Consider the following 25,475-nt stretch of genomic DNA (forward strand, 5'->3'; position numbering starts at 1 on the left):
GAGTGGAGTGAGCATTGCAGAGAAAATTGCATTTTCCTCTCTAAAAGAGAGATTTACCTCGGCACCTGTTCTAATTCAAGCTGATGTCTCCCAGCCTTTTATTGTTGAAGTAGATGCGTCAGAGGTGGGAGTGGGGGCTGTATTGTCTCAGGGTCCGTCTCCTGGCAAATGGCGTCCTTGCGCTTTCTTTTCCAAAAAGTTATCTACAGCAGAAAAGAACTATGATATTGGAAATAGGGAACTGTTGGCGATTAAACTGGCGTTTGAAGAGTGGCGTCACTTCTTAGAGGGAGCAATCCACCCCGTCACGGTGATTACGGATCACAAAAACCTTCTGTACCTAGAATCGGCTAAGCGTCTCACCCCTAGACAAGCTAGGTGGTCGCTATTCTTTACCAGATTTAACTTTGTAATCACCTATCGTCCTGGGGCAAAAAATACCAAGGCAGACGCATTATCTCGTAGTTTCCCTGGAGGGGGTAATGTTAGTGATCCGGTACCTATTTTACAAAGAGGAGTGGTTGTCTCTGCTGTACACTCTGTTCTAGAGGGAAAGGTGTTAGAGGCCCAGGGGGACGCCCCGGCCTCTTGCCCCTCAGAGAAATTGTTTGTACCGTTAAACCTGCGTCTTGAATTATTAAAGGAACATCATAATTCGGCACTTGCTGGGCACCCGGGTAGTAAAGCAACCTTGGAGCTATTGTCTCGTCGTTTTTGGTGGCCAAGGTTGCGTAAGGATGTAATGGATTTCGTGTCTACTTGTTCTACTTGTGCACGCGCGAAAGTCTCTCATACGCGTCCAGCAGGGTCTTTATTGCCACTTTTCATCCCCAATAGGCCATGGACACATCTGTCAATGGATTTCATCACTGACTTACCGTTGTCTGCGGGTAAAACAGTTATCTTGGTAGTAGTAGACAGGTTTAGCAAAATGGTACACTTTATTGCGCTACCCGCACTTCCTAATGCTAAGACTCTTGCTCAGGTGTTTATCAGTGAAATCGTGAAGCTTCACGGGGTCCCTTCCGATGTAGTTTCGGATCGGGGAACCCAGTTTATTTCTAAGTTTTGGAAAGCTTTTTGTTCCCGTTTGGGGGTACACTTGTCCTTTTCCTCAGCTTTCCATCCTCAGTCGAATGGACAGACTGAGCATACCAACCAAAACCTAGAAACATATTTAAGGTGTTTTGTGTCTGAAAACCAAGAGGTGTGGTCATCATATTTACCGTTAGCCGAGTTTGCCATAAATAATCGCTGTCAGGAATCCACTGGCAAGTCACCATTTCTTGGTGCATACGGTTTTCATCCCCAATTTTGTACTTTCAAAGAGGGGGGGTCTTCTGGGGTTCCCGAAGAGGAACGGTTTTCTTCATCTCTTTCATCGGTATGGCAGAAGGTGCAAGCTAACTTGAAAAATATGAGTGGTAAATATAAATGCATGGCCGATAAGAAACGGTCGCCAGGTCCGGACCTAGGAGTGAATGACTATGTGTGGTTGTCTACTAGGAATATTAAGTTGAAGGTTCCCTCTTGGAAACTGGGCCCTAGGTTCATTGGTCCTTATTAAATAGTAGCCGTCATTAACCCTGTGGCTTTTCGCCTGGAGCTACCTCAGACTTTTAAGATCCATAACGTCTTCCATAAGTCGTTACTCAAGAAGTATGTTCCACCTCTAGAACCATCACCGCTGCCACCTCCTCCTGTTATTGTGGATGGTAATCTGGAGTTTCAAATATCCAGAATTGTTGATTCTCGTCGGGTCCGCTGCTCTCTTCAGTATCTGGTGCATTGGAGGGGTTACGGTCCCGAGGAAAGAATGTGGGTTCCAGCGTCAGAGGTAAACGCCAACAGGTTAATTCAGGCTTTCCATGCCTCTCATCCTGAGAGACCTGGTCCTGAGTGTCCGGAGGCCCCTCGTGAAAGGAGGGGTACTGTCACGAGGGTGTCAAGAGCCACGTCTGACACCGTTATACCCGGGGTCAGGAAGTCGCAGCGGGTGGCTGCGCGCTCTATGTCTAAAGATCACGTTGTTTCTTAGTGATTGTTTTCTGTGTTTGCCTTGCTTTCCTTTTTGTCTCACTCAGGGATCCGTAGCTTCTCCTCCTCAGCTGTTTCTTGTCTGCCACTCCCAACCTCCTTATATTCTCCTCTCACACTTCTCTAGTTGCCAGTTATAGAGCTTCCTGCCTGGACTTCTATACTGACCCACTGGAGCTGTGAATCCTGGTTGTTGTTCCAGAGTGCTACCCTCCGGATCCCTGTTGGGCTTTTTGTTGTCTCCTGTTGTCGCCCACCTGGGATTATATGTTGAGTCTGTATTGTCTGTCCTCCCCTTGGTGTTTTCCTTTAGAGCTAGTGGTGCGGACTAGTGTTCCCACCGGCCTGTTCACTATCTAGGGCTCATCTTAGGGAAAGCCAGGGTTTTAGGCACGTGATCGGCGTACGGGTGAGGAACCCGTCTAGGGACGTCAGGGCAGCCAGGTGCCAGCCGCAAGGTGAGTCAGGGGTCACCACCTTCCCTCTCACTTGGGCAGGGCCTTCCTCTTTCCCTCCCTCTGTGTCACGTATGTGATAGTCACGCCGATCGTGATAAGCGCCCGCTGATGTCTCTCCTTGCACTAAGTACACTGGTAAATGTCTGAATCCAAGATGGCTGAGGCTATTTATAGGGCTGTGACATCACAGGGCTGGCTGTCTGCTGATTGGCTGCATGCATGGCATTGTTGGTGATCCCTCGTTACCAGAGTTCTTTGCTCCATGTCCTAACATGTGCAGCAGCCGTTTAAAAAAAAAAAAAAAAAAGTGATTATTTACCAAGAAGTGTGAGGAAATTGTACTTCTGTGCAAATCAAATTTTTTCGGAAAAAATGCATTTTTCACTAAAGCCCCATTCACTTCTATGAGGCCAGAGCTGTGTGAAAAATGCAGAATATAGAACATGCTGCATTATTCTCGCAACGCAGAACTGATGCGTAAAAAAAAAAGGCTCATGTCCACATACCCATTGAAATGAATGGGTCAGGATTCAGTGCGGGTGCTAAGTTCACGTCACCCATTGTACCAGCGCGAAAAAACGTGTGAAAGGGGCCTAAGTGTAAAATATAGCAAGGACAGAATTAGAGGGTAACTCTGGAAGCACAGAAGACAAAATATTGGGAGCCTGGTGGTCACTGCCATGCTTTGAAATGGTGCAACAAGAAGTTAAGCAGGGGGCCGGGTGTGAAATTCTGGAAACAAACTTTTCTTCACTTGGAGGCGCTGATTCTAAACAGATACACAATACTAAACTAGGAAAGTAAAGCAGCTCTCACCCACCGTCCACCTGCCTGGAGCACGGATGGCAACCTCCGGACTTGATTGCTGTGAAATATTCAAGACCAAGAAAAATCCAGCTTCCAAGATGCAAAAGGTGGAATCTTTATTGTGCGTTTAAAATCCAATGCAAGACATCACAGGTTACACTAACGCGTTTCAGACCGCAAGTAAATCAGGGTTCTTCCTCATGACCAATGAAGGACCCTGATTTACTTGCGTAAATAAAGATTCTACCTTTTGCATCTTGGAAGCTGGATTTTTCTTGGACTTGAATAGATACACAATACTGGCTTAGAGCTCATACACACAACCGTATGTATTTTGCGGTCTGCAGAAAACGGATCCGCAAAAAATATGGATAATGTCCGTGTGCATTCCATATTTTGTGGAACGGAACAGCTGGCCCCTAATAGAACAGTCCTGTCCTTGTCCATAATACGGACAATAATAAGACATGTTATATTTTTGGGGGGAACAGAAAAACTGACATATGGATATGGAATACACGTGGAGTACCTTCCGTCTTTTTTTGGGACCCATTGAAATGAATGGTTCTGCATACGGTTTGAAAAAAAAAATGGAACGGACATGGAAAGAAAATATGTTCGTGTGCATGAGCCTTTAGTCTTAGGCTACATGCACAAGACCGTATGTGTTTTGCGGTCCGCAAATTGCAGATCCGCAAAAAAAAGGATCCGTGTGCCATCCATTTATTATATTTTTTTGTGGATCTATTGTAACATTGCCTAAAACAGACAAGAATAGAACATGTTCTATTTTTTTTGCGGGGCTACGGAACGGACATACTGATGCAGACAGCACACGGTGTGCTGTCCACATTTTTTGAAATGAATGGGTCTACATCCTATCCGCAAAAAATAAAACAAAAAAAAAACAACGGACACGGAAACAAATAACGTTAGTGTGCAAGTAGCCTTAGTCTGGATGATTCCACAATGCAGATAAAATATCTTAGTGACAACGGTTAACTTGTCAGGGGTTCCAATGGCAGTGGCTGCTTGTCACAGCACATTACACATCCTCTGTTCTTGTATCAGTTTCCCTCACTAATTTGCAGGGAGCATCAATATATCCATCCAAGTATCTCAAATAGCTTTTGGTGGGCACCACAGTAACACAAGACCAGTGTATGTCAGACTTCTTGGGACACTCTGTAGCCTGGGCTATCTGACCACCTTGCTCTAGTGCAGGGGTAGGCAACCTTTGGCACTCCAGCTGTTGTGAAACTACAACTCCCAGCAGTGCTGTCTCTTTAATTGTAACTTGTTAAAAAAAAAAAAAAAAAAAAAACTCCTGACAGGACAGCAAGCTTTTTTATCTGGGCTACTAGACTCTGTGGTACATGTAGATCTCCACCTACTTCCGACATTGCTACAGTGCCTGTATGTAAGCATGTTGTGGCAGTATCACATATGATACACCCTGGAGTTGGAGTCACTACTATTTCTTGTTTGCATTTTTTATTTTAGCATAAGTCTGCTGAGGAAAAAAGGTTAAGAGGGTAAAACTCGTTTAGATAAGTGTACTGAGAATTATTCCTCAGCCACAGATGTGCAATACCAGTTCAGGGTCATCATATTCATTAGGACTAGGCTTTAGCTCATCGTTTTGTCTATTCAACCTATTTATACATATTTCCTTGATTATAACTAGAACATTGGAAGGGATAGATCGCTATATACTGCTGCTTCCTAGTAAAGTCAATTTTTATGAAGCATTTCCATTTTTAAAGTACATCTCTCAGCAGATTTGTACCTATAAAACTGGCTGACCTGTTGCATGTGCGCTTGGCAGCTGCAGCAAAGCCTCTGTTGCTCCTAGAACCTCATTAGGATATATTAAAACTTCATTTTTCTCAGCAATGCGGGCACATATGAACATGGGACCAACACAGACGCCTTCAGCTATCAAGCGCACATACAACAGATCAGTCAGTTTCATAGGCACAAATCTGCTGACAGATTCCCTTAAAATGGTATTTATGCTATATTTGAGTATTAGCATAAATTTACTGCAAGATAAAAAAGAAATGTCAGCTATCTTAGGAAATCTTGGTTTCCAGTACCAAATCAGCAATTAAAATGTAACCGTCAGGTCCTTGTCACTTGAGCGAGTCCCACGCATCGGACTCACAACGTGTGTCAGGGAAAGCACCCATTCTGAACTCCGGAGCGCTTCCGGGGTTTGCATAGCATTATATTGATTTATGATGCTATGTAACCCTTCTAGTTCTGGAATATATTGGATAATAGTGCTGGATGAACATCGATCGAACGCAATCAAATGTTATCAAACCGTATGTTTGCGGCAGCCCCCATTTCATTTAATGACAGGCGAACCTGAAAAACCTTCAGCTCATATTCGCAGCCAGCAAACACTTACTTTAAGTACATAAATAGTCCCACAACATGGACAGTAATATACCAGTGGGGGATCATTGGCAAAAATTCCCACAAAAAATATGTATTTTAATCAGGGGCCATTTTTATATGTCTTAAAGGGAAACTCTCAAAAATGTGCCCTGCTGGAGCCTAGAAAAATGTTGGTATGGTGAGTGGACGCCACTGTACGGCATCAGTCTGAGGCATCTGTTAACGCATACATTTTTGGTATGCATTAAATGGATGGCAAAAATAGGATGTGAACCCAGCCTTAGTGTCAGAATAAGTACCAGTACACAGCGGAGCAGCGAGGCAGAGAGGGGAGGCTGGCATGTACTACCTGGTTCTGGTGGTCAGGGATGAGGACTGTGTTTCCCAAGTATCATTTTCTACTGGGAAATACAGGGCACAGTATAATACACTAGAATCTATATAATATAAAGATATTAGCCCTACCCCCGAATGATAATACAATTAGGTGATCATTTATTATATAGAAATAACTCTATGTTAGGTGTATTTCTGACACAGATTGTGGCGCAAAGATCCTTAGCACCGCAATCTGCATATTTTTCCGGCTCATGCCACTTCTAAAAAAGGATGGCGTGGGCATGGAAAGGGATACAGTTATGGCAATCCAGATATTGGATACCACCGCCATACATTGACTGGATAACACCTGCACAGTAATCGGATAACACCACCACACCGTGGCCGGATAAAAGAGTATAAGAAGGCACAGTACAGGGAATGACTAGGGGCACTGCACTGGGTGTGGTATGAGGGCACAATGCAGGGTATAAGGGGGCACAGTACAGGGTGGGGGGCACAGTCACATGACCCTGTGACATTAGAAGATCCATAAGGTGAATGCGGTTCATACGCCACCATAATGAGAGGCAAAGGAGTGAGACAGGGGTGTGATTATGTGGCTAGAGATAACAAATGTAACTGTTGGCCAGTACAGGTCCCAAAAATTAGGCAATAGGCATTCACCTGACAGTAAAGAACTTTAAATTCTGTGGCTAGAGGTACATTAGATAGTCACAGGATAAAAAAGTAACTGTCGGCCAGTGCAGGCCCCAAAAATGTGCCAATAGGGATTCATCTGACAGCAAATAACTTTGGAATCTGTGGCTAGAGGTACATTATGCGGTCACAGGATAAAAATTTAATTGTCGGCCAGTATAGTCCCCAAAAATTAGGCATTCAATGGACATAAAAGGCCTTTTTATGCTGCTGTATTTACCTAAGACGGGGACCATGATTTGTTCTGGGGGGTGGCGGATATTTGTGGGCTGTCATGAGAAAATTCAATCAAACGTGGTTGACTTGTCACATGTGTTGAATTCCTCTGAGATCCATGCTTCATTCATTTTTAGAAATGTTGGTTAGTCCATACTGTCGTGAGCTAGGGAAGTGCTCTTATTGGTCACGATCCACCCTGCTTCGCTGAACATTATTTTGGACAGGACACTGGTCGAGGGGCAAGCCAACAGTTCCATGGCAAATTGTGCCAGCTCTGGCCACAGGTCAAGCCTGCACACCCAGTAGTCCAGGGGTTCATCACTTCTCAGAGTGTCCTCATCGGCCGTTAACCCGATGTAGGCGGACACCTGTCGGTCTAGGCATTCCCTGAGGCTGGATCCGGAGGACGGCTGTTGATGGGTTGGCAGCAAGAATGATCTCATAGCCGAAGTCACCAACAAATCTTCAAACCACCCTCTTGCTTGCACTGTTGGATTGGTACCTGCAACTGTTTCTCTGTGAGTAAAAAATTCCTCTGCCAGTGCCCGCAAAAGCAGAATGCAGCATTTCTTCAAGTAAGGCCTGGAAGTGGTGCATTCTGACAGCCCTCTGTGATGGTGGTAATATTTCCGCCATTTTGTGTTTGTACCGGGGGACTGAGTACATTGCCACCCAGTACTGCTCCTTGCCCTTTATTCTTTTTATTCGGGGTCCCTCTTCAAACAATGGAGCATGAAGGCCCCCATTTGCACAAAACTGGAAGCGGTGGATTGGCCTGGCTCCTGCTCATCATCCAGGATAATGTCGTACTCGTTCTCCAACCCCCAGCCACGGACAACACCAGGGATCCCAGAAAAGCATGCTCTTCTTGCTCCTTCTCGGCCCCGGCACCATCCTCCTTTGAATCCTCTTCAGACTCCTGTTGTTGACTTGTCTCAGATGGAGTAGCTTCCCCCTGAGAATTCATCCAGCATTGCGACTTCCTCATCTTCCTGCTCCTGCTCCTCGACAGCTTCATCAAAGACACGGCACAATGCACGCTCCAGAAAGAAGGCATAAGGTACAATGTCACTGGTGGTGCCCTGGCTGCGACTGACCAGTTGGGTGATCTCACCAAATGGCCGCAGAAGTCTGCATGCATTGTGCATGAGCAGCCACTGGCACCGTGAAAAAAAACAAGCTCCCAGAACCTGACCTGCTGCAGAGTTTGTACAGGTAGCCGTTAACAGCACGTTGCTGCTGGAGCAGCCTATCAAGCACATACAAGGTGGCGTTCCAGCACTTCAGGCTGTCACAAATCAGATGTCTGACGGGCAGGTGGTGTCGCCGCTGAACGTCAGCAAGGCGAGCCATGGCCTTGTAAGATTTTCTAAAAAGGCTAGAGATTTTCCAGGCCTGCCACAAGACGCCCGGCACGTGTGTCATTTTGCCCTGTTTCAGCGCACTCAGCAGATTGGCACCGTTGTTGCACACCACTTTACCAACTGTCAAATTGAGCGGGGTTAGCCACTGATCTGTCTGTGGCCGCAAAGCTGAAATGAGTGCAGGACCGGTGTGGCTCTTGGCTTCCAGGCACAACAGATGCAGCACAGCATGGCAACGTCTCACCTGACATGTCGAATAGGTTGTGGGGAGCTTGGTGGCCACAGCATATGAGACAGTAGCAGCGGAAAGGAAGGAGTCAACCCAGGAGGAGAGGGAAGATGGAGTAGGAGGAGTTGACGAAGAGGCAGGCCAGCATGCAATCCATGGCGGTAACATCAAATCTACACGGTTGCCACGGGTTGCATGCTTGACGGTCGTCAGACTGCTCACCCAGTGGGTAGTAAAAGTTATGTACCTTCCCTGCTCGTGTTTGCTAGACCACATGTCTGTTGTCAGATGTATCTTTGCACCGACACTGTGTGCAAGAGATACATTTACTTGCCACTGAACATGGCCATATAGCTCTGGGATGCCGTTATGTGAGAAATATTCCCTTCCGGGGACCTTCCATTGCAGTGTTCCAATGGCAAGACATTTTCTAAAGGCCTCTGAGTCCACCAGTTTATATGGCAGTAGTTGGCGGGCTAGCAGTTTTGACAAGCCAGCGGTCAGCCATTGGGCAATAGGGTTATCCGGTGTCATCATATTTTTTCGCTTGAACATTTGGGGCAAAGAACCCTGCCTTTTGCCAGCTGAACGTGACAACAGCATGGTGGAAGGTGGAGTAGAGGACAACTTGAGGAGAGAGGAGAAGGAGAAGAGGTAGAACGGGGAGCGATGGGAGTTCGGCTTTGTGGGTTCTGACGGTGTTGCTCCTACTGGGCTTGGTGATGGGAGGCCAGGTGCCTTCTTAAGGCGATCATCCATAGGTGAGTGTTAATCTTACTGTGACTTATGCATTGACAGCACAGACTGCAGATGGCAACACTATTGTCAGCAGCATGTATGGCTCGTTCCAGAAACATTAGCAGTCTGCTTTTTGCCTCCTATGCACTGTAAGTTCTGCCTCCTTCTCCTCCCTTTCTGTTGCTCTGTCTCTCCCTTTGAACTCCCCTCCTCTTCCTCTCTTGTGGGCACCCATGTGATGTCATCATCTGATTCGACACCTTCACCACTGACATCAGAGATCTCGGAATAGGCAGCAACAGCAGGGACCACCCTCCTTGGGCTGATCTGGGTACCGTTGTCAGACTTCCTGATCCGCTGCCAATATTGGCTGTGCATTGGTAAGGTCTTGAAATGGATGGGAAAATAATTCCTGACTCGAGCGGAGGAAATATGGTGGTGGTGGTAGTGCCTTTGGGGGTGCACACAGGAGAGAGTAAAGAGGATGCAGATAGAGTTGATGAGGAGGGTTCAGAAGCAGAAGGCTGAGTGAGCCACTCATCCAAGCCTGGTGCGTCCTTTAACGTAATCGCACGCATCTACTGCAACTTCCCACTTAGGCTCCGGCCTGGAGCACCTGCCAAACCCCTACCACCCCTGTTGAATGGCCGTCCTCTTCCTCTGCATGTCATTTTCAAAATGACCCTGTGACAAAAGTCCCTATAGAAGAGCAGTATTTGTGGAAGAAGGTATATCACACCCCTCAATCATTTTTTTGGGCGGGGGACAACTGGTATATCACACCAGTAGAAATTATTTGTTACAATAGCGTTTGTCACTCTGTGTAGATGTGGTAAAGCTGCAAAATCACAAACAAATGCTGCACTACCTAAATGTACTATATAGAAAGTATATTATTGGTATATAACACCCCAGCTTCATTCAGTTTTTTTTTGGGGGGGCAACTAGTAAATCATACCAGTAGAAATTATTGGTTCTAATAGCATTTGTCACTCTGGGTAGATGTGGTAACGCAGCAAAACCGCAAACAAATGCTGCACTACCTAAATGCACTATATATAAAGTATATTATTGGTATATAACACAACTGCCTCAATCAATTTTTTTCGGGGGCAACTGGTAAATCACACCACTAGAAATTATTGGTTCCAATAGCATTTGTCACTCTGGGTAGATGCGGTAACCAGCCAAAACCGCAAACAAATGCTGCACTACCTAAATGCACTATATAGAAAGTATATTATTGGTATATAACACTCCTGCTTCAATCAGTTTTTTGGGAGGGCAACTGGTTTATCACACCAGTAGAAATTATTGGTTCCAATAGTGTTTGGCACTCTGTGTAGATGTGGTAATGCAGCAAAACCGCAAACAAATGCTGCACTACCTAAATGCACTACATAGAAAGTATATTATTGGTATATAACACCCCTGCTTCGATCAGTTTTTTGGAGGGCAACTGGTAAATCACACCAGTAGAAATAATTTGTTCCAATAGTGTTTGTCACTCTGTGTAGCTGCGGTAATGCAGCAAAACCACAAACAAATGCTGCTCTACCAAACTACCTAAAGGCACTATATAGAAAGTATATTATTGGTATATAACACCCCTGCTTTAATCAGTTTTTGGAGCAACTGGTAAATCCCACCAGTAGAAATGATTTGTTCAAATAGTGTTTGTCACTCTGTGTGGCTACAGTATCGCAGCAGAACCGCAGACAACTGCTGCACAATAAATTGCACTATAATATACTTTCTATGTTATAAAATATATTATAAGTATATTACACCCCTCAGTATGTCACACCTATCGATAGCACACCTATTCCAGTCCTTAAAAGGACTTTTGTGGCCTTATTAGCTAGTGTTTTGTGTCCCTAACAGTCTGTCCCTGCTCCACACAGCAACCTCTCCCTACACTGGCAAAAGACTGAATGTAAAATGGTGCCCAGATCATATTTATTTATAAGATAGGGGGTGTGACCATGTGCTGAAATGTCTCAATTGGCTGTCCTGCTTTACCTGATGGATGGAAGTTCTTCACAATATAAAAGAATATGGAGGGTGCGAATATCGACATATGTTGTTGTTCACGGCATGTGTGACGCTTCAGACACATGTTGGTGTAAGGCGGGCACGGTGCACCTTGAAAAATAGTGGTGGCTGGGTGCAGAGTACCGTGGGCAAAATTTCCAGGGCCAGTAATTTTAAAAGGTGTGCATTTAGTGCTATGGCCTGTGAGTGGGTGCTGGTTATTTGCGTTTGCATTTAAATGCCTGGGTTAATGACATTTGGACACTGCGCTGGAACAGAGAAGTGGATGTGGTGGCTAAAGGTCCAGGTGCAGGGCAGTAGGCATCCTAGCCTGCACCATCGACAGGCGATTGGCCAGCACTTACCATAGGGAAAGAGGAGGCAGTAGTGTGACCCGCAAATACAAATTGTGGACCCAGACGTTCGTTCCACTTATTATGGAGCTTGGATGCCATGTGGTGGATCATGCTGGTGGTGGTGAGTTTGCTAGTGTTCACACCCTGGCTGATTTTAGTGTGGCACAGGTTGCAAAATACTATTCTATTGTTGTCCGCACTTTCCTAAAAAAAGTGCCATACTGCGGAACACCTACTCCTTGGCAAGAGAGATTTATGCAAGGGGTTGCTCCGTGAAACAGTTGTGGGACTGTTTGGTGTGGCCTGCCTTCTCCCTTTTGCCACCCCACTGCCTCTTCCAGCCTGTTGCAGTTCTGCAGATCCTTCCCCCTCTGTACTGCTGTCCTCGCTTGGCTTTCCACCTTCCCAGGTTGGGTCAGTAACCTAATTGTCCATGATCTCCTCTTCCACTTCCTCACTCTGCTCATCCTCTTGATTTGTTGACCTAACCACAACTTCAGTGATTGACAACTGTGTCTTATCCTCTACATCAACCTCTTGAGACAGTAATTGTGGTGGACTCATTGGAAACTGTGTCTCATTATCATCCACCTCATTAAACACTTATTGCCATTCCCCACCGTCATGTTCTTGTGACTGTCAAGAGGTTGGGAATCAGGTCACAAGATCTCATGTCCCTCTTCAAGCGTGCTTGGTGAGAGGGCCAAATCAAGTAATGGCAATGAAAAGAGCTCCTCGGAATTTCCGAGTGTGGGATCATTTGTTGGCCAGACTCTCCATAGTGGGAGGAAGAAGGATCAGGGAGAGGATTCTGTTGACCAGACTCTTGGCTACTGAGACTGGACTTGGTGGAAGACAGGGTGGTGCTTAGCCGACTGGAAGCATTATCTGCTGCAATCCAACTGACCAGCTGGTTGCACTGGTCTGACTTCAAGAGTTTTTTCCTGCGAAGCCCTGCAAACTGGAACATGAAGCTAAGTATCGTGGATGATTGTTTTTCTTGTGCTCAGGCAGCAGGCACAGTTTCAACGCACCCAGGGCCACAGCATCATGGCTACTTCCCCATCCCTTAGTGCTCGCCTTCTTCATATTAATTGCTATATGCTGATACACTTGATACACAAGATGTGACACGGATGTCACAGTTCACAGCAATCACAGTATATTGAAAAAGTATGTAAAAGTATGAAAAAGGGAAAATAGATTTCAGTTAAATTTATCCAATCTCTGGTCCTGACACACAGAAGGTATTGGACAGATGTCACAAGTCACTGCAGATACCCTCTATATAAAAAGTATTGAAAATGATGGGAAAAAAATTGGTACTGTAGCTATAAAATACTGCCAGACTACCACCACACACAATAGTCCTTAAAAGGACTTTTGGGTCTTTGAAACGTTTTTGTACTAAATAGATTGCGATTACACTCCCTACACTATCTCTCCCTTCCAAAGCACAGCTCTCCCTGACTGCAAATGAGCCGAACATGCGTCATCGGATGCTATATAGCACCCGATGACGAGTTCTGGACAGCCAATCACTGTAATGTCAGTAGCCAACATGGCTACTGGCATTACAGTGATGGCAGTACTTACCTGCACGTTTATTGGCTGCATAGCAGTCGTGGAACGTGCGGGGAGGAGACTTGAGCACCGCTATGTGCCGAGCATAGCGATGCTCAAGCCGAACAGCAGTTCGGCTGAACATGCTTGCTCAACACTAGCTGTGACATCACAGGGGGTGGCTATCTGCTGATTGATTGGCTGGCTGTGTACAGAATTAATCCAAAGTTTTGCGCCAAGCAAATTTGTGATGTATTCGCAATTTCGAATATTATTTCGAATATATATATCAGTACACATGAACCCTCTCTGCTTCTAGCTTGTGGGCCAATGAGAAGGCCGCAATATCTTTGACTTTAGGAGTAGTATTGATTGCGAATTTTGGTAATGCTAATTTTTGTAATGCTAATTTTTGTAGTGAGAATAAAAGAGATTGTGAAAACTTAGGTCCAATGGTATAGTCTAACCCCCAGGTGTTGCCATGGTGACGGGGACGCTTGTCGGGAAGGAGTATGCCAAAGTGGAACAACTGTACAAATAAAAAATAATAATAATAATTAATAGTTGTAGTTTTCCAACCTGAACTTCAGATGACAAAAAAATTACAACTATTAGAAAAAGAAGATTATAGCACTATATTAGCTAACTTGCTCTATATTATTTTTTTTATATATTCGCTATATTACTATATATTCATTTTTTTGAATATTTGTAATATTCTAAAACAAAAATAGCAAATAGCAAATAAAAAAACTAATATAGAGCAATTTAGCTAATATAGTGCTATAATCTTCTTTGTCTAAAAGTTGTAATTTTTTTCTCATCTGAAGTTCAGGTTGGAAAACTGCAACTATAAAAAAAAAAAAGATTATAGCACTATATAGCGCTATATTAGCTAAATTGTTATACATTAGTTTTGTTTTTTTTGTTTAAATATTCACTATATTGTTATATATTCTTGTTTTAGAATATTATTATTATGAATATTATGAATATTCTAAAAAAACTAATATATTCATTTTTTAGATAATTATTATTATTTTTTATCAGTACAGTTGTTCCACTTTGGCATACTCCTCCCCGACAAGCGCCCCCATCCCCGTCACCATGGAAACGCCTGTGGGTTAGAATATAGCATTAGATCGCATTACAAATTCTAATTACAAAAATTTGCATTACGATAAACAATCAACACTACTCCAAAAGGATATTCAAATTTGCGAATATTCGACGAATATTCTACAAAATATTTGTGAAATATTGCGAATTCTAATATGACCCCTGCCGCTCGTCACTACTCATCACTAGTGATGAGGTCACCGCATCCACCCAGCGTGACAACGTCATACATCAGCGCGCAGGATTTTATTCAAGATGGCCGTGACAGCCTCTCCTCAAGCAAATGGATGCTGTGAATGTGCATTTTTTTGGTTTTTAACCCCTGATTAACCCCTGAAAGGACTTAATGTGACTGTCATTATACCATGATCATCTGAGGGATTCAATAATAGAGAAGCTGCACAATCTCCATTCCCCGTCATTGCACCCACTACATACAATGGAATGTGATTCATGACAAAGCCCTATATATAACTCCACAAACAAGTGTACTAGACCTTTGGAAAATTTATAGCAGTCATATGTCTGTCCATGTATGACAGGGCACTTGTTTGACTTTACTTTTCCCCCAATAACCATTGCTTTCATTTATTGATTGCTACTTTATTAAATGTTATAATACTAACCTGTAGCATTTGCAGGTAGCCTTCTTGAGGGTCACAAGGAAGTGAAGCCACACGATGGCTGTTACTCATGCATCTGACGTTACTGTCTTTTAGAGAAGGAAAGATTTGTCGTATAACAGTTATTCTTCCAAGGGCACTGTGTACAAGCTCTACTATTTCTGCATCATTGATTTCCTAGACCAAAGAAAGAAAAAGTTGGTATTAAGTGCTTGCTTGCTTATTCTCATTCTGTACAGCCAGAACATCACAAATCTAAGAAAAGATTTATGTGTCTATGTCTGTGTAGCTAGGAATTTGGTTGGTTTGTATGAACTTTGGCACCTGAGCCAGTTGGTGAAGAACCTGTCCACTCACTGTGATACGGTAAGTAAGGTAAACTATAGTGTGACATAAAAAATAAAGTCACTATCCTGTCTACTGTATCTCCTATGCACTTATGTTCATATATGGTTGTAACATATTCATCACTATCCTTCATATAGAAGAAAGCATCTAATACAAATACTGGTGACAAAAAGTAGTGATTCATAAGTCCTACTAACATACAGTAACAAAAGATTAGTAGCATCCCAGACATTGTAATTCATTTGCTTGGCCCTCTGTATTGATAAGGGGTCAAGAGACAGGGCCATAATTGCCAAATTAACATATCATTTTCAGACATCTGCAGATTCTAGTTGTAGATTCATTGTTTACACATTAATTATAAATCTGAAAGAGCTTAATGTATCAAAACATCCCAAATAATATACTGTATACAACCCCAATTCCAAGAAAGTTGGGACACTGTGTAAAATGTAAATACAAAAATGCACTGATTTGCAAATCTCATGGACTCATATTTTATTCATAATAGATTATAGAACACATATCATACGTTGAAAGTGAGGCAGGTGGGACAGGGCCATGTCTAGCATTTTGAAGCATCCCCTCTTTTATTTTATTTTTATTTATTTTTTTAAACAGTCGGTAAATGTCTGTGAAGCGAAGAAACCACAAGCTAGAGTTTTGGTATAGGAATGTTGCGCAATTCTTGTGTGATATAGGATTAGAACTTCTCAACAGTCCTGGGTATTCTTTGGTGGATTTTTCATTTTATGGTTTGCCAAATGTTTGCTGTTGGTGAAAGGTCTGGACTGAAGAATGGCCAGTTCACTATCTGGACTCTTCTTCTGCAACGCCCTGCTGTTGCGATGGACACAATATGTGGTTTAGCATTGTTTTCTCTGCAAGGCCTTCCCTGAAAGAGACACCTCGGTGGGAGCATATGTTGTTCTAAATCCTCTATATACTGTTCAGCGTTGATAGTGCCTTTTTGCAGATCTGTAAATTGCCTATACCATAGACATAGAGACTAATGTACCCCCATAACATCAGAGAAGGAGGCTTTTGAACTGACCGCTAACAAGCTGAACATTTGAGATGGCCTTATGGTTCGCCCAGCGGTCGTTTTGCGGTGAACTTTGCTCGTTAGTGGTTCGCCGAACAGGCGAGCATATGGCGATGTCTGCCGGTGCTACATTATTTGCATTATGCAGAACTTTGACCCATGACATATCCATCAGATGGCACAGGACAGCCAATTGAGACATTTCAGCACATGGACGTACCTCCTACCCTGTAAATAAACCTGGCAGCCATTTTACATTCAGTTTTTTGCCAGTGTAGGGAGAAGTTGCTGTGTGGAGCAGGGACAGACTGTAAGTGACACCACAGGCTAGCTAATAGGTCCACAAGGACTGGTATAGGTGTGCTATTGATAAGTATAACATACAGAGGGGTGTAATATACTTATAATATTCTTTCTAACATAGAAAGTACATTATAGTGCATTTGTATCGAGCAGTGATTGTGTGCAGTTCTGCTGTGATACTGCAGCTATACAGAGGGACAAACACTATTGGAATAACTAATTGCAATTGGTGTGATTTACCAGTTTCCCCCTAAAAAACTACTGATTGAGACAGGGGTGAGATATACCTATAATATACCTTCTAACATAGATAGAATATTATAGTGCATTTGTATTGTGCGGCAGTTGTGTGCGGTTCTGATGAGATACCGCAGCTAGATAGAGGGACATGGTGTTATATACTTGTTTGCCCCACAAAAAAATCTGATTGAGGGGTGTGATATACCTATAATATACCTTCTAACATAGAAAGTATATTATAGTGCATTTGTATCGTGCAGCAGTTGTGTGCGGTGCTGCTGAGTAGAGAAGTCCTTGCGGTTTGCCCGATGGCCGTTTTGCGGTGCACTTTGCTCGTTCGCTGTTCGCCCGCCATATAATTTTACATTGTGAAGAACTTTGACCCATGACACATCCAGCAGGTGGTACAAGACAGCCAATTGAGACGCTTCAGCACATGGACATACCCCGTACCTTATAAATAAACCTGCTTTGGCCGCCATTTTACAATCAGTCTTTTGCCAGTGTAGGGAGAGGTTGCTGTGTGGAGCAGGGAAAGACTGCTAGGGACACAAATCACTAGCTAATAGGGCCACAAAAGTCCTTTTAAGGACTGGTATAGGTGTGCTATCGATAGGTGTGACATACTGAGGGTTGTGATATACTTATAATATACTTTCTAACATGGAAAGTATATGATAGTGCATTTGTATTGTGCAGCAGTTGTGTGCAGGTCTGCTGCGATACTGCAGCCACACAGAGTGACATACACTATTGGAACAAATAATTTCTACTAATGTGATTTACTAGTTGCCCACCAAAAAACTGATTGAAGCAGGGGTGTGATATACCAATAATATACGTTCTATATTAGTAGTAGTAGTACAGCATTTGTCTGCGGTTTTGCTGCATCACCGCATCTACACAGAGTGAAAACTCTATTTGAAGAAATAATTTCTACTGGTGTGATAAACCAGTTGCCCCCCCCCCCCCAAAAAAAAAAATGATTGAAGCAGGGGTTTAATATACTAATAATATACTTTCTATATAGTGCATTTAGATATTGCAGCATTTGTGTCTGGTTTTGCTGCATTACCACATCTACACAGAGTGAAAAACATTATTTGAAGAATTCATTTCTGCTGGTGTGATTTACCAGTTGCACCCCAAAAAAAAAATTAATTGAGGCAGGGGTGTGATATACCTTCTTCCACAAATACTGCTGTACTGGCCGACAGTTACATATTTATCCTGTGAACGTCTAATGTACCTCCAGCCACAGAATCTAAAGTTCTTTGCTGTCAGGTGAACGCCTATTGGCTAATTTTTGGGGCCTGCACTGGCTGACAGTTACATTTCTTATCTCTAGCCACATAATCACACCCCTGTCTCACTCCTCTGCCTCTCTTTATGGTGGTGTATGAACCGCATTCACCATAAGGACCTTCTAATGTCACAGGGTCATGTGACTATGCCCCCCACCCTGTACAGTTCTCCTCACCCCATACTGTACCCTTTATACCCTGCATTGTGCCCTCTTATCACACCCTGTGCAGTGCCCCTAGTCATTCCCTGCCCTCTTATACCTTTTTAACCGGTCACAGTATGGCGGTCTTATCCGGTCACTGTACAGAGGTGTTATATGGTCAATGTATGGCAGTGGTATCCAATAACTGGATTCCCATAACTGTATGCCTTTCCCTTCCCACGCCATCCTTTTTTAGACCTGGCATGAGAGGGAAAAATATGCAGATTACGGCGCTAAGGATCTTTGCGCCCCAATCTGTGATAGAAATACACCTAACATAGAGTTATTTCTACATAATAAATGATCACCTAATTGTATTATCATTCTGGGTTAGGGCTAATATCTTTATAGTATATAGATTCTAGTGTATTATACTGTGCCATGTATTTCCCAGTAGAAAATGATCCTTGGGAAACGCAGTCCTCATCCCTGACCACCAGGACCAGATAGCGCTCTGTCAGTACATGGCTGCCTCCCCTCTCTGCCACGCTGCTCTGCTGTGTACTGTTGCTTATTCTGACACTAGGGCTGGGTTCACATCCTATTTTTGTCATCCATTTAATGCATACCAAAAATGTATACATTAACAGATGCCTCAGACTGATGTTGTACAGTGGCGTCCGTTCACCATACAGTTCCCCGGTAGAAAAAAAAATAATTACGTTAACGTATGCATATTTTTAATAGATTCTGCAGGATATAAATACGTGGAGTGCTGAATATTTGTATAGTAAAAATCAAAGGTTTGAGCAGCTCTCACCTGCCGAGGATTCTACTGTGTAACACGGAACAACTCCTTCACCCGAATCAGGAGAAATACAGAAGTATGAAGAAAAAAGTAAGGGCTAAAATTGAATTGGGCCTGAAACATGTAGACCTGCTTTCTTGTACCTGGATTTTATACCTATGTGATTATTGAATAAAGCCTCTGCATTACCACAATCACAAGCTGGACAAAATCCCTTTTTTCTTCATACTTCTGCATATTTGTATACATCAAACCGATAGGAAAAAAAAAAAAATTCTAGGCTCCAACGGAGCACATTTTTGAGAGTTTCCCCTTAAGACACATAAAAATGGCCCCTGATTAAAATACATATTGTTTGTGGAAATTTTTGCCAATGATCCCCCACTGGTATATCACTGTCCATGTTGTGGGACTAGTTGTGTACTTCTAGTAAGTGTTTAGTGGCTTCAAATATGAGCTGAAGGTTTTTCAGGTTTGCCTGCCAATAAAGTAAATGGGGCCCACCGCGAACTTGTGGTTCGTGATCACTGTCCATGTTGTGGGACTAGTTGTGTACTTCTAGTAAGTGTTTAGTGGCTTCAAATATGAGCTGAAGGTTTTTCAGGTTTGCCTGCCAATAAAGTAAATGGGGCCCACCGCGAACTTGTGGTTCGTGATCATTTGTTTGCATTTGCGCATCGTCCCGGCCGATGTTCGTCCATCACTACTGCTGAGATACCGCAGCTAGATAGAGGGACAAATGCTATTGGATTAAATAATTGCAACTGGTGTGATATAACTGTTGCCCCCCCACAAAAAAAAAAAAAAAAATGATGGAAGGGTGTGATATACATATAATATACCTTCTAACATAGAAAGTATATTATAATGCATTTGTATTGTGCAGCAGTTGTGTCCGGTGCTGCTGACTAGAGATGGCCTTGCGGTTCGCCTTGCAGTCGTTTTGCGGCAAACTTTGCTTGTTTGCTGTTCCGTGTCTTTTCAGTTTTTTTTGCGGATAGGATGCGGACCCATTCATTTCAATGGGTCCGCAAAAAACGCGGACAGCACACCGTGTACTGTCCGCATCAGTATGTCCGTTCCGTTGCTCCGCAAAAAAAATAGTGCATGTCCTATTTTCTTCTAGTTTGCCATACAGAACGTCATCGTTTTTTTTTTTGCAGACCGTAAAAACACATACGGTCGTGTGGATGTAGCCTTACACTGTAGTTTATTGGGCGTACTGAATGGACTTTCTCAGCATTAAAATTAGTGTCGAGCAAATCAAACTCAAATAAATTCACTTTGATCTGAATGTCAGGGAAAATTTGATTTGCCACTCCTCCCTTGTGGTGTTCCCAGCCAATATTAACAGTTAAGTGTTGATAGACACCATTTTGACATGATTCATGTGAAACAAATCCTAGTAGTCACTCATCCTTAATTTCAATCATACTCAGATGTTCCATCAAGAATTGTTTTCTGATTAACAGATTTAGAGATTCCCTTAAATGAGAATAATTGGCTTCTACTTCATTGGAGGTTTTACTTTACTCTAGATCAACATTGTAGTACATAGGGCGGACTGAATGGATTTAAGGTTTTCTCAGAATTATGATTAGTGTTGAGCAACTCAAAGTCAATCAAGATGTCCACAATGAACTTTCTGCAAACAAATTGATAAGGTGAGTATATTTTTTTATATTTTTTACCCTGATTAACCCCTGAAAGTCCTCAATTTTATTGTCAGATGCTGTGATCAGTGATGAACATGGCATTTGAGGGAGTTCAATGACAGACGGGCAGCACTGCCCGTTCCCCATCATTGCACCTGCTACATACAATGGAATGCAATTCGTGACAAAGTACTTTGTGAAATTCGGCAAAGCAGCCAAATTGACTTTTTGATAACTTCACTCATCGCTAATTACAATGTTATATGGCAGAAAGAGAAAAACAAAAAAATAATAAAATATATAGTGGCAATTCTGGAGGAGCTGCTGAACCCCTGACACTGTGGCGTGTCTTTTATTGGGGGAGCAGCCCAACCGCATGTGGACCGCAGTAATCGACTAACCCCAGCAAATTATGCATACAATGGAGGATGTTGGCGCGGTCCACATGCACCACAAGAGCAAACTACACAAAAAATGTAGCAATCATATGAAACACACAGAGAGAATGCACCAAACAGATATAACACTGACTATGCTGGCAAGACATGAATAAAGGTATTGAAAGCTGAGACTTTCGCCAATATATTCCAGTCATGGATATATCGGAGCCCATCATGCACCACGTCACGGCTCTCAGCATGGCATGGGGTCCTAACCGCTGCTCTAACTATGGTGTGAACACGGTCTGGCGGTGATATAATTCAACTCGCAGCCAAGCTTCCCACAAATGCCCAGCATGTATACTGCGGTAGTACTATGTGAATGAAGCCAGGCCGCGAGTCACACCCACACCAGACCATGTGATGGAGGTTACCAGGTGCAAAGGAGTGTTTGAATGCCAAGTAAAGGCAAACACACTCAAATCTAACAAGGCAGAAAGAGAAAAACAAAAAAATAATAAAATATATAGTGGCAATTCTGGAGGAGCTGCTGAACCCCTGACACTGTGGCGTGTCTTTTATTGGGGGAGCAGCCCAACCGCATATGATTGCTACATTTTTTGTGTAGTTTGCTCTTGTGGTGCATGTGGACCGCGCCAACATCCTCCATTGTATGCATAATTTGCTGGGGTTAGTCGATTACTGCGGTCCACATGCGGTTGGGCTGCTCCCCCAATAAAAGACACGCCACAGTGTCAGGGGTTCAGCAGCTCCTCCAGAATTGCCACTATATATTTTATTATTTTTTTGTTTTTCTCTTTCTGCCTTGTTAGATTTGAGTGTGTTTGCCTTTACTTGGCATTCAAACACTCCTTTGCACCTGGTAACCTCCATCACATGGTCTGGTGTGGGTGTGACTCGCGGCCTGGCTTCATTCACATAGTACTACCGCAGTATACATGCTGGGCATTTGTGGGAAGCTTGGCTGCGAGTTGAATTATATCACCGCCAGACCGTGTTCACACCATAGTTAGAGCAGCGGTTAGGACCCCATGCCATGCTGAGAGCCGTGACGTGGTGCATGATGGGCTCCGATATATCCATGACTGGAATATATTGGCGAAAGTCTCAGCTTTCAATACCTTTATTCATGTCTTGCCAGCATAGTCAGTGTTATATCTGTTTGGTGCATTCTCTCTGTGTGTTTCTTACAATGTTATATATCCAAGCTATTGCACACCATATTGCTGAATAGTGTTGATTGCGAATTTTTATTGTGAATATTGGCACTTTGAGAATTTGCGAACATCTAGAATAGAGCTATATCTTCGTAATCGCGAATTCTAGATCTTTTTCATCAATACCCATGAACCCTTACTGGTTCTTGCTTGTGGGCCAATGAGATGGCTGCAATATCTTTGAATTTAGGAGTAGTGTTGATCGCCAATTTTCGCTTCGCAAATTTTGCGATTATAATAATTACTGGACATCACTGGAGATCACAAATTCTCAAATTTGCGAATATATGACAAATATTCGCCCAAATAGTCACAAAATATTGCAAATTTGAATATTGCCCCTGCCGCTCATCACTGTTGCTGAAAAATAGGTGATATATTAGGTCAATGTTATTGGGTTACTTTACTCAGGGAAACAATATAATGTATAAATAGCAAAATATGTGTCACGCCTTGCCCTGTGAATGCGTGGAGGTCTGTCAGACTGGCTGCACATGTCTGACCTCTCTGTTTGTTTTGTTTTGGGTTTGAGCTGGATCCACCTTTCCTCAGGTGTACTGGGTTTGATTGTTGGTGAGGCTATTTATCCCTCCTTCCCCCAGTGGCCTGTGCGGGTTATAGTTCTTTTCTGTGAGCTCTGGATGTGTGGTGGAACGTCTGCTCCAGCTCTGCTCCAGATAAGACATCTCTGCTATTTCTCATTGTGTCTTTTATCTAGGCCTCTAGGGAGACACTTGCTTCCTCCGTGTTTGAAGAAGCAGGTTGCCTCTTCCCTTTTCCCTACTGCTTAGGGTTTGTCCAGGGTTTATAGGTTTAGGCACAAGGGCATGTGCATATCCACCATTAGGGTATGCACATGGGCACAGCAGTTTAGGAAAAATTTTAGAGATCGCTAGGAGGTGACACTTTTCTCCCTAGCTTTTGGGCCTAGTCATTTGTTCTGTTTGTTTTCCTGTGTTTGGTTATTTCCCCGCTTACCTAACTGTCATGACAATATGTTTAATAAATCATTGTAGCTAAGTTTTACATTATAAACTTAAGCCAGTGACCTAGCTCAGCAGTAATTAATCTTCAGCTCAAACCATGTATTCTGTATTCTGTGGAACTGACTGTCAAATGAGCTTCAATTCACACATATCAAGCTTCTATCTCCATGACTTTGTAGCAATTGTTGACTGTTCTATACTAACTGAGAAACAGTCTTTAATACAATAGGAAAGAACCTAACATTTTAGTTGGGCATTAATTAGTACCTTTAATTTTAAACTACCAGGTCTAAGTGATTTACATGTTGTTCAATAATCTGGGCCAAAAGTTACAAATATCTAGATTATAAGTTATCTGACTTGACATCTGGGGGTAAAATACAAATAATTGCATGTTTAAGATGATATATCTTTTTTTGTTAGAGACATAGTCATTACTTTTCTATTTTGTATGGCTACTGCCCTATTGGTAAAGCAAATGAATGCCCGCCATTATAATGCTAACACATAATTGTAGAGCAAAGTGAGGCCAAAAAGAACGTTATGCCTGTCTTATTTGCCAACTATGATCCTTCTGGCCTTACTTTCCACAAGCACACAGATCAAACAAAGCCAATGAGGCTGATTACAGAAGTCATTGACAAAATGTGCCCTAAAATCCAATATACTATCTTTGCTTTTCTACTGGACTCAAAGTGTAACTGTCATATTTTTTATTTTTTATTTGCTAGTTTATTAGAACTAGGCATGTAAACCTGAGTTAGTCAATGATTGCCAAAATATCTGTAATTACCTTAGAATAATAGCTTTTAATAATGTCTAATGTCCTTTTTCATTGGTCCCTTTAAAGACCATTACTAGAGCTTGACTGTCTTTGGCTAATTGTAAACAGAAGACAGAGGGACACTGCATGCCTGCATTATGCTTCAGGGTGAGGAGGCATGTCTCTCAGTAATCCAATCTGATTGGTTGGCAGGAAGCTGGTAGCTATAGCAAGTGTGTATAAGAAGTGAGTGAAAGCAGTTTTAGCCTCAGAGAACTGTCAGAGGAGGCATCTTGAGAAGATACTCATATTATAGGGGTTAAAACAGCCATATCTAAGGCAAAAGCTCAAGGAAAACATTGGCATGTGAAGAAACTAAAGATTGCTTTATGCAAAATACTGTTGCAGCAAAAACATATTCTAATTATTATTATTATTATTATTATTATTATTATTATTATTATTTTTGTGAAAACATGACAGTTACACTTTAAATACCATTATTTAATCTAAAGGTTCCAAACGCATTAGGCTATTGTAAGCCCAGACTGTCATTTTAGCAAGGATGGGTGACAGCCCAACTTGCTTGGGCACTTCCTTACTGTCCAGTAAGGCTACTTTCACACTCGTGTTTGGTGCGGATTTGTCATGGATCTGCACAGATTGATCCGTTCAGATATTACAAACATCTGCATCCGTTCAGAATGGACCCATTTGCATTATCTTTAACATAGCCAAGACGGATCCGTCTTGAACACCATCGAACCATTGAAAGTCAATGGGAGACGGATCAGTTTTCTATTGTGCCAGATGGTGTCATAGAAAACGGATCCGTCTCCGTTAACTTACATTGTGTGTCAGAACGGATCCATTTGGCTCAGTTTCGTCAGACACACACCAAAACTCTTCAAGCAGCATTTTGGTGTCCACCTCCAAAGTGGAATAGAGATGGAACAGCGGCAAACTGATGCATTCTGAGCGGATTATTTTGAATTCAGAATGCATTAGGGCAAAACTAATCTGTTTTGGACTGCTTGCGAGAGCCCTGAAACGGATCTCACAAACGGAAAGCCAAACGCCAGTGTGAAAGTAGCCTAACATGAATGGATAAAATGAACAGATGCTTTTTGCTGACCCTTTTTTTCTCCCATGAAATAAGCCTCCACCAGAGGTGTCTGGCACCAGATTTATCCTTTCTCCCTAATGAAAACACAGTACATATTCGGCCTGAGTGTGTATCCACCTGGGGCTTCCTGCTATCTGAAATCAAA

At 42.8% G+C, this 25,475-nt stretch overlaps 1 protein-coding gene across 1 annotated transcript in view; it reads right to left on the bottom strand.

The window, feature by feature from the left end:
* The window catches only part of GRID1 (glutamate ionotropic receptor delta type subunit 1), a 1,225,827-nt gene that overhangs the window by 496,631 nt on the left and 703,721 nt on the right, over window positions 1-25,475 (bottom strand). The window contains exon 5 of the mRNA XM_044299563.1: window positions 14,995-15,168. Within this exon, the coding sequence (XP_044155498.1) occupies window positions 14,995-15,168 (174 nt within the window). The remainder of the gene's footprint in view (window positions 1-14,994; window positions 15,169-25,475) is intronic.

This window comes from Bufo gargarizans, chromosome 6 (assembly GCF_014858855.1).
Source record: "Bufo gargarizans isolate SCDJY-AF-19 chromosome 6, ASM1485885v1, whole genome shotgun sequence".
Taxonomy (NCBI): domain Eukaryota; kingdom Metazoa; phylum Chordata; class Amphibia; order Anura; family Bufonidae; genus Bufo; species Bufo gargarizans.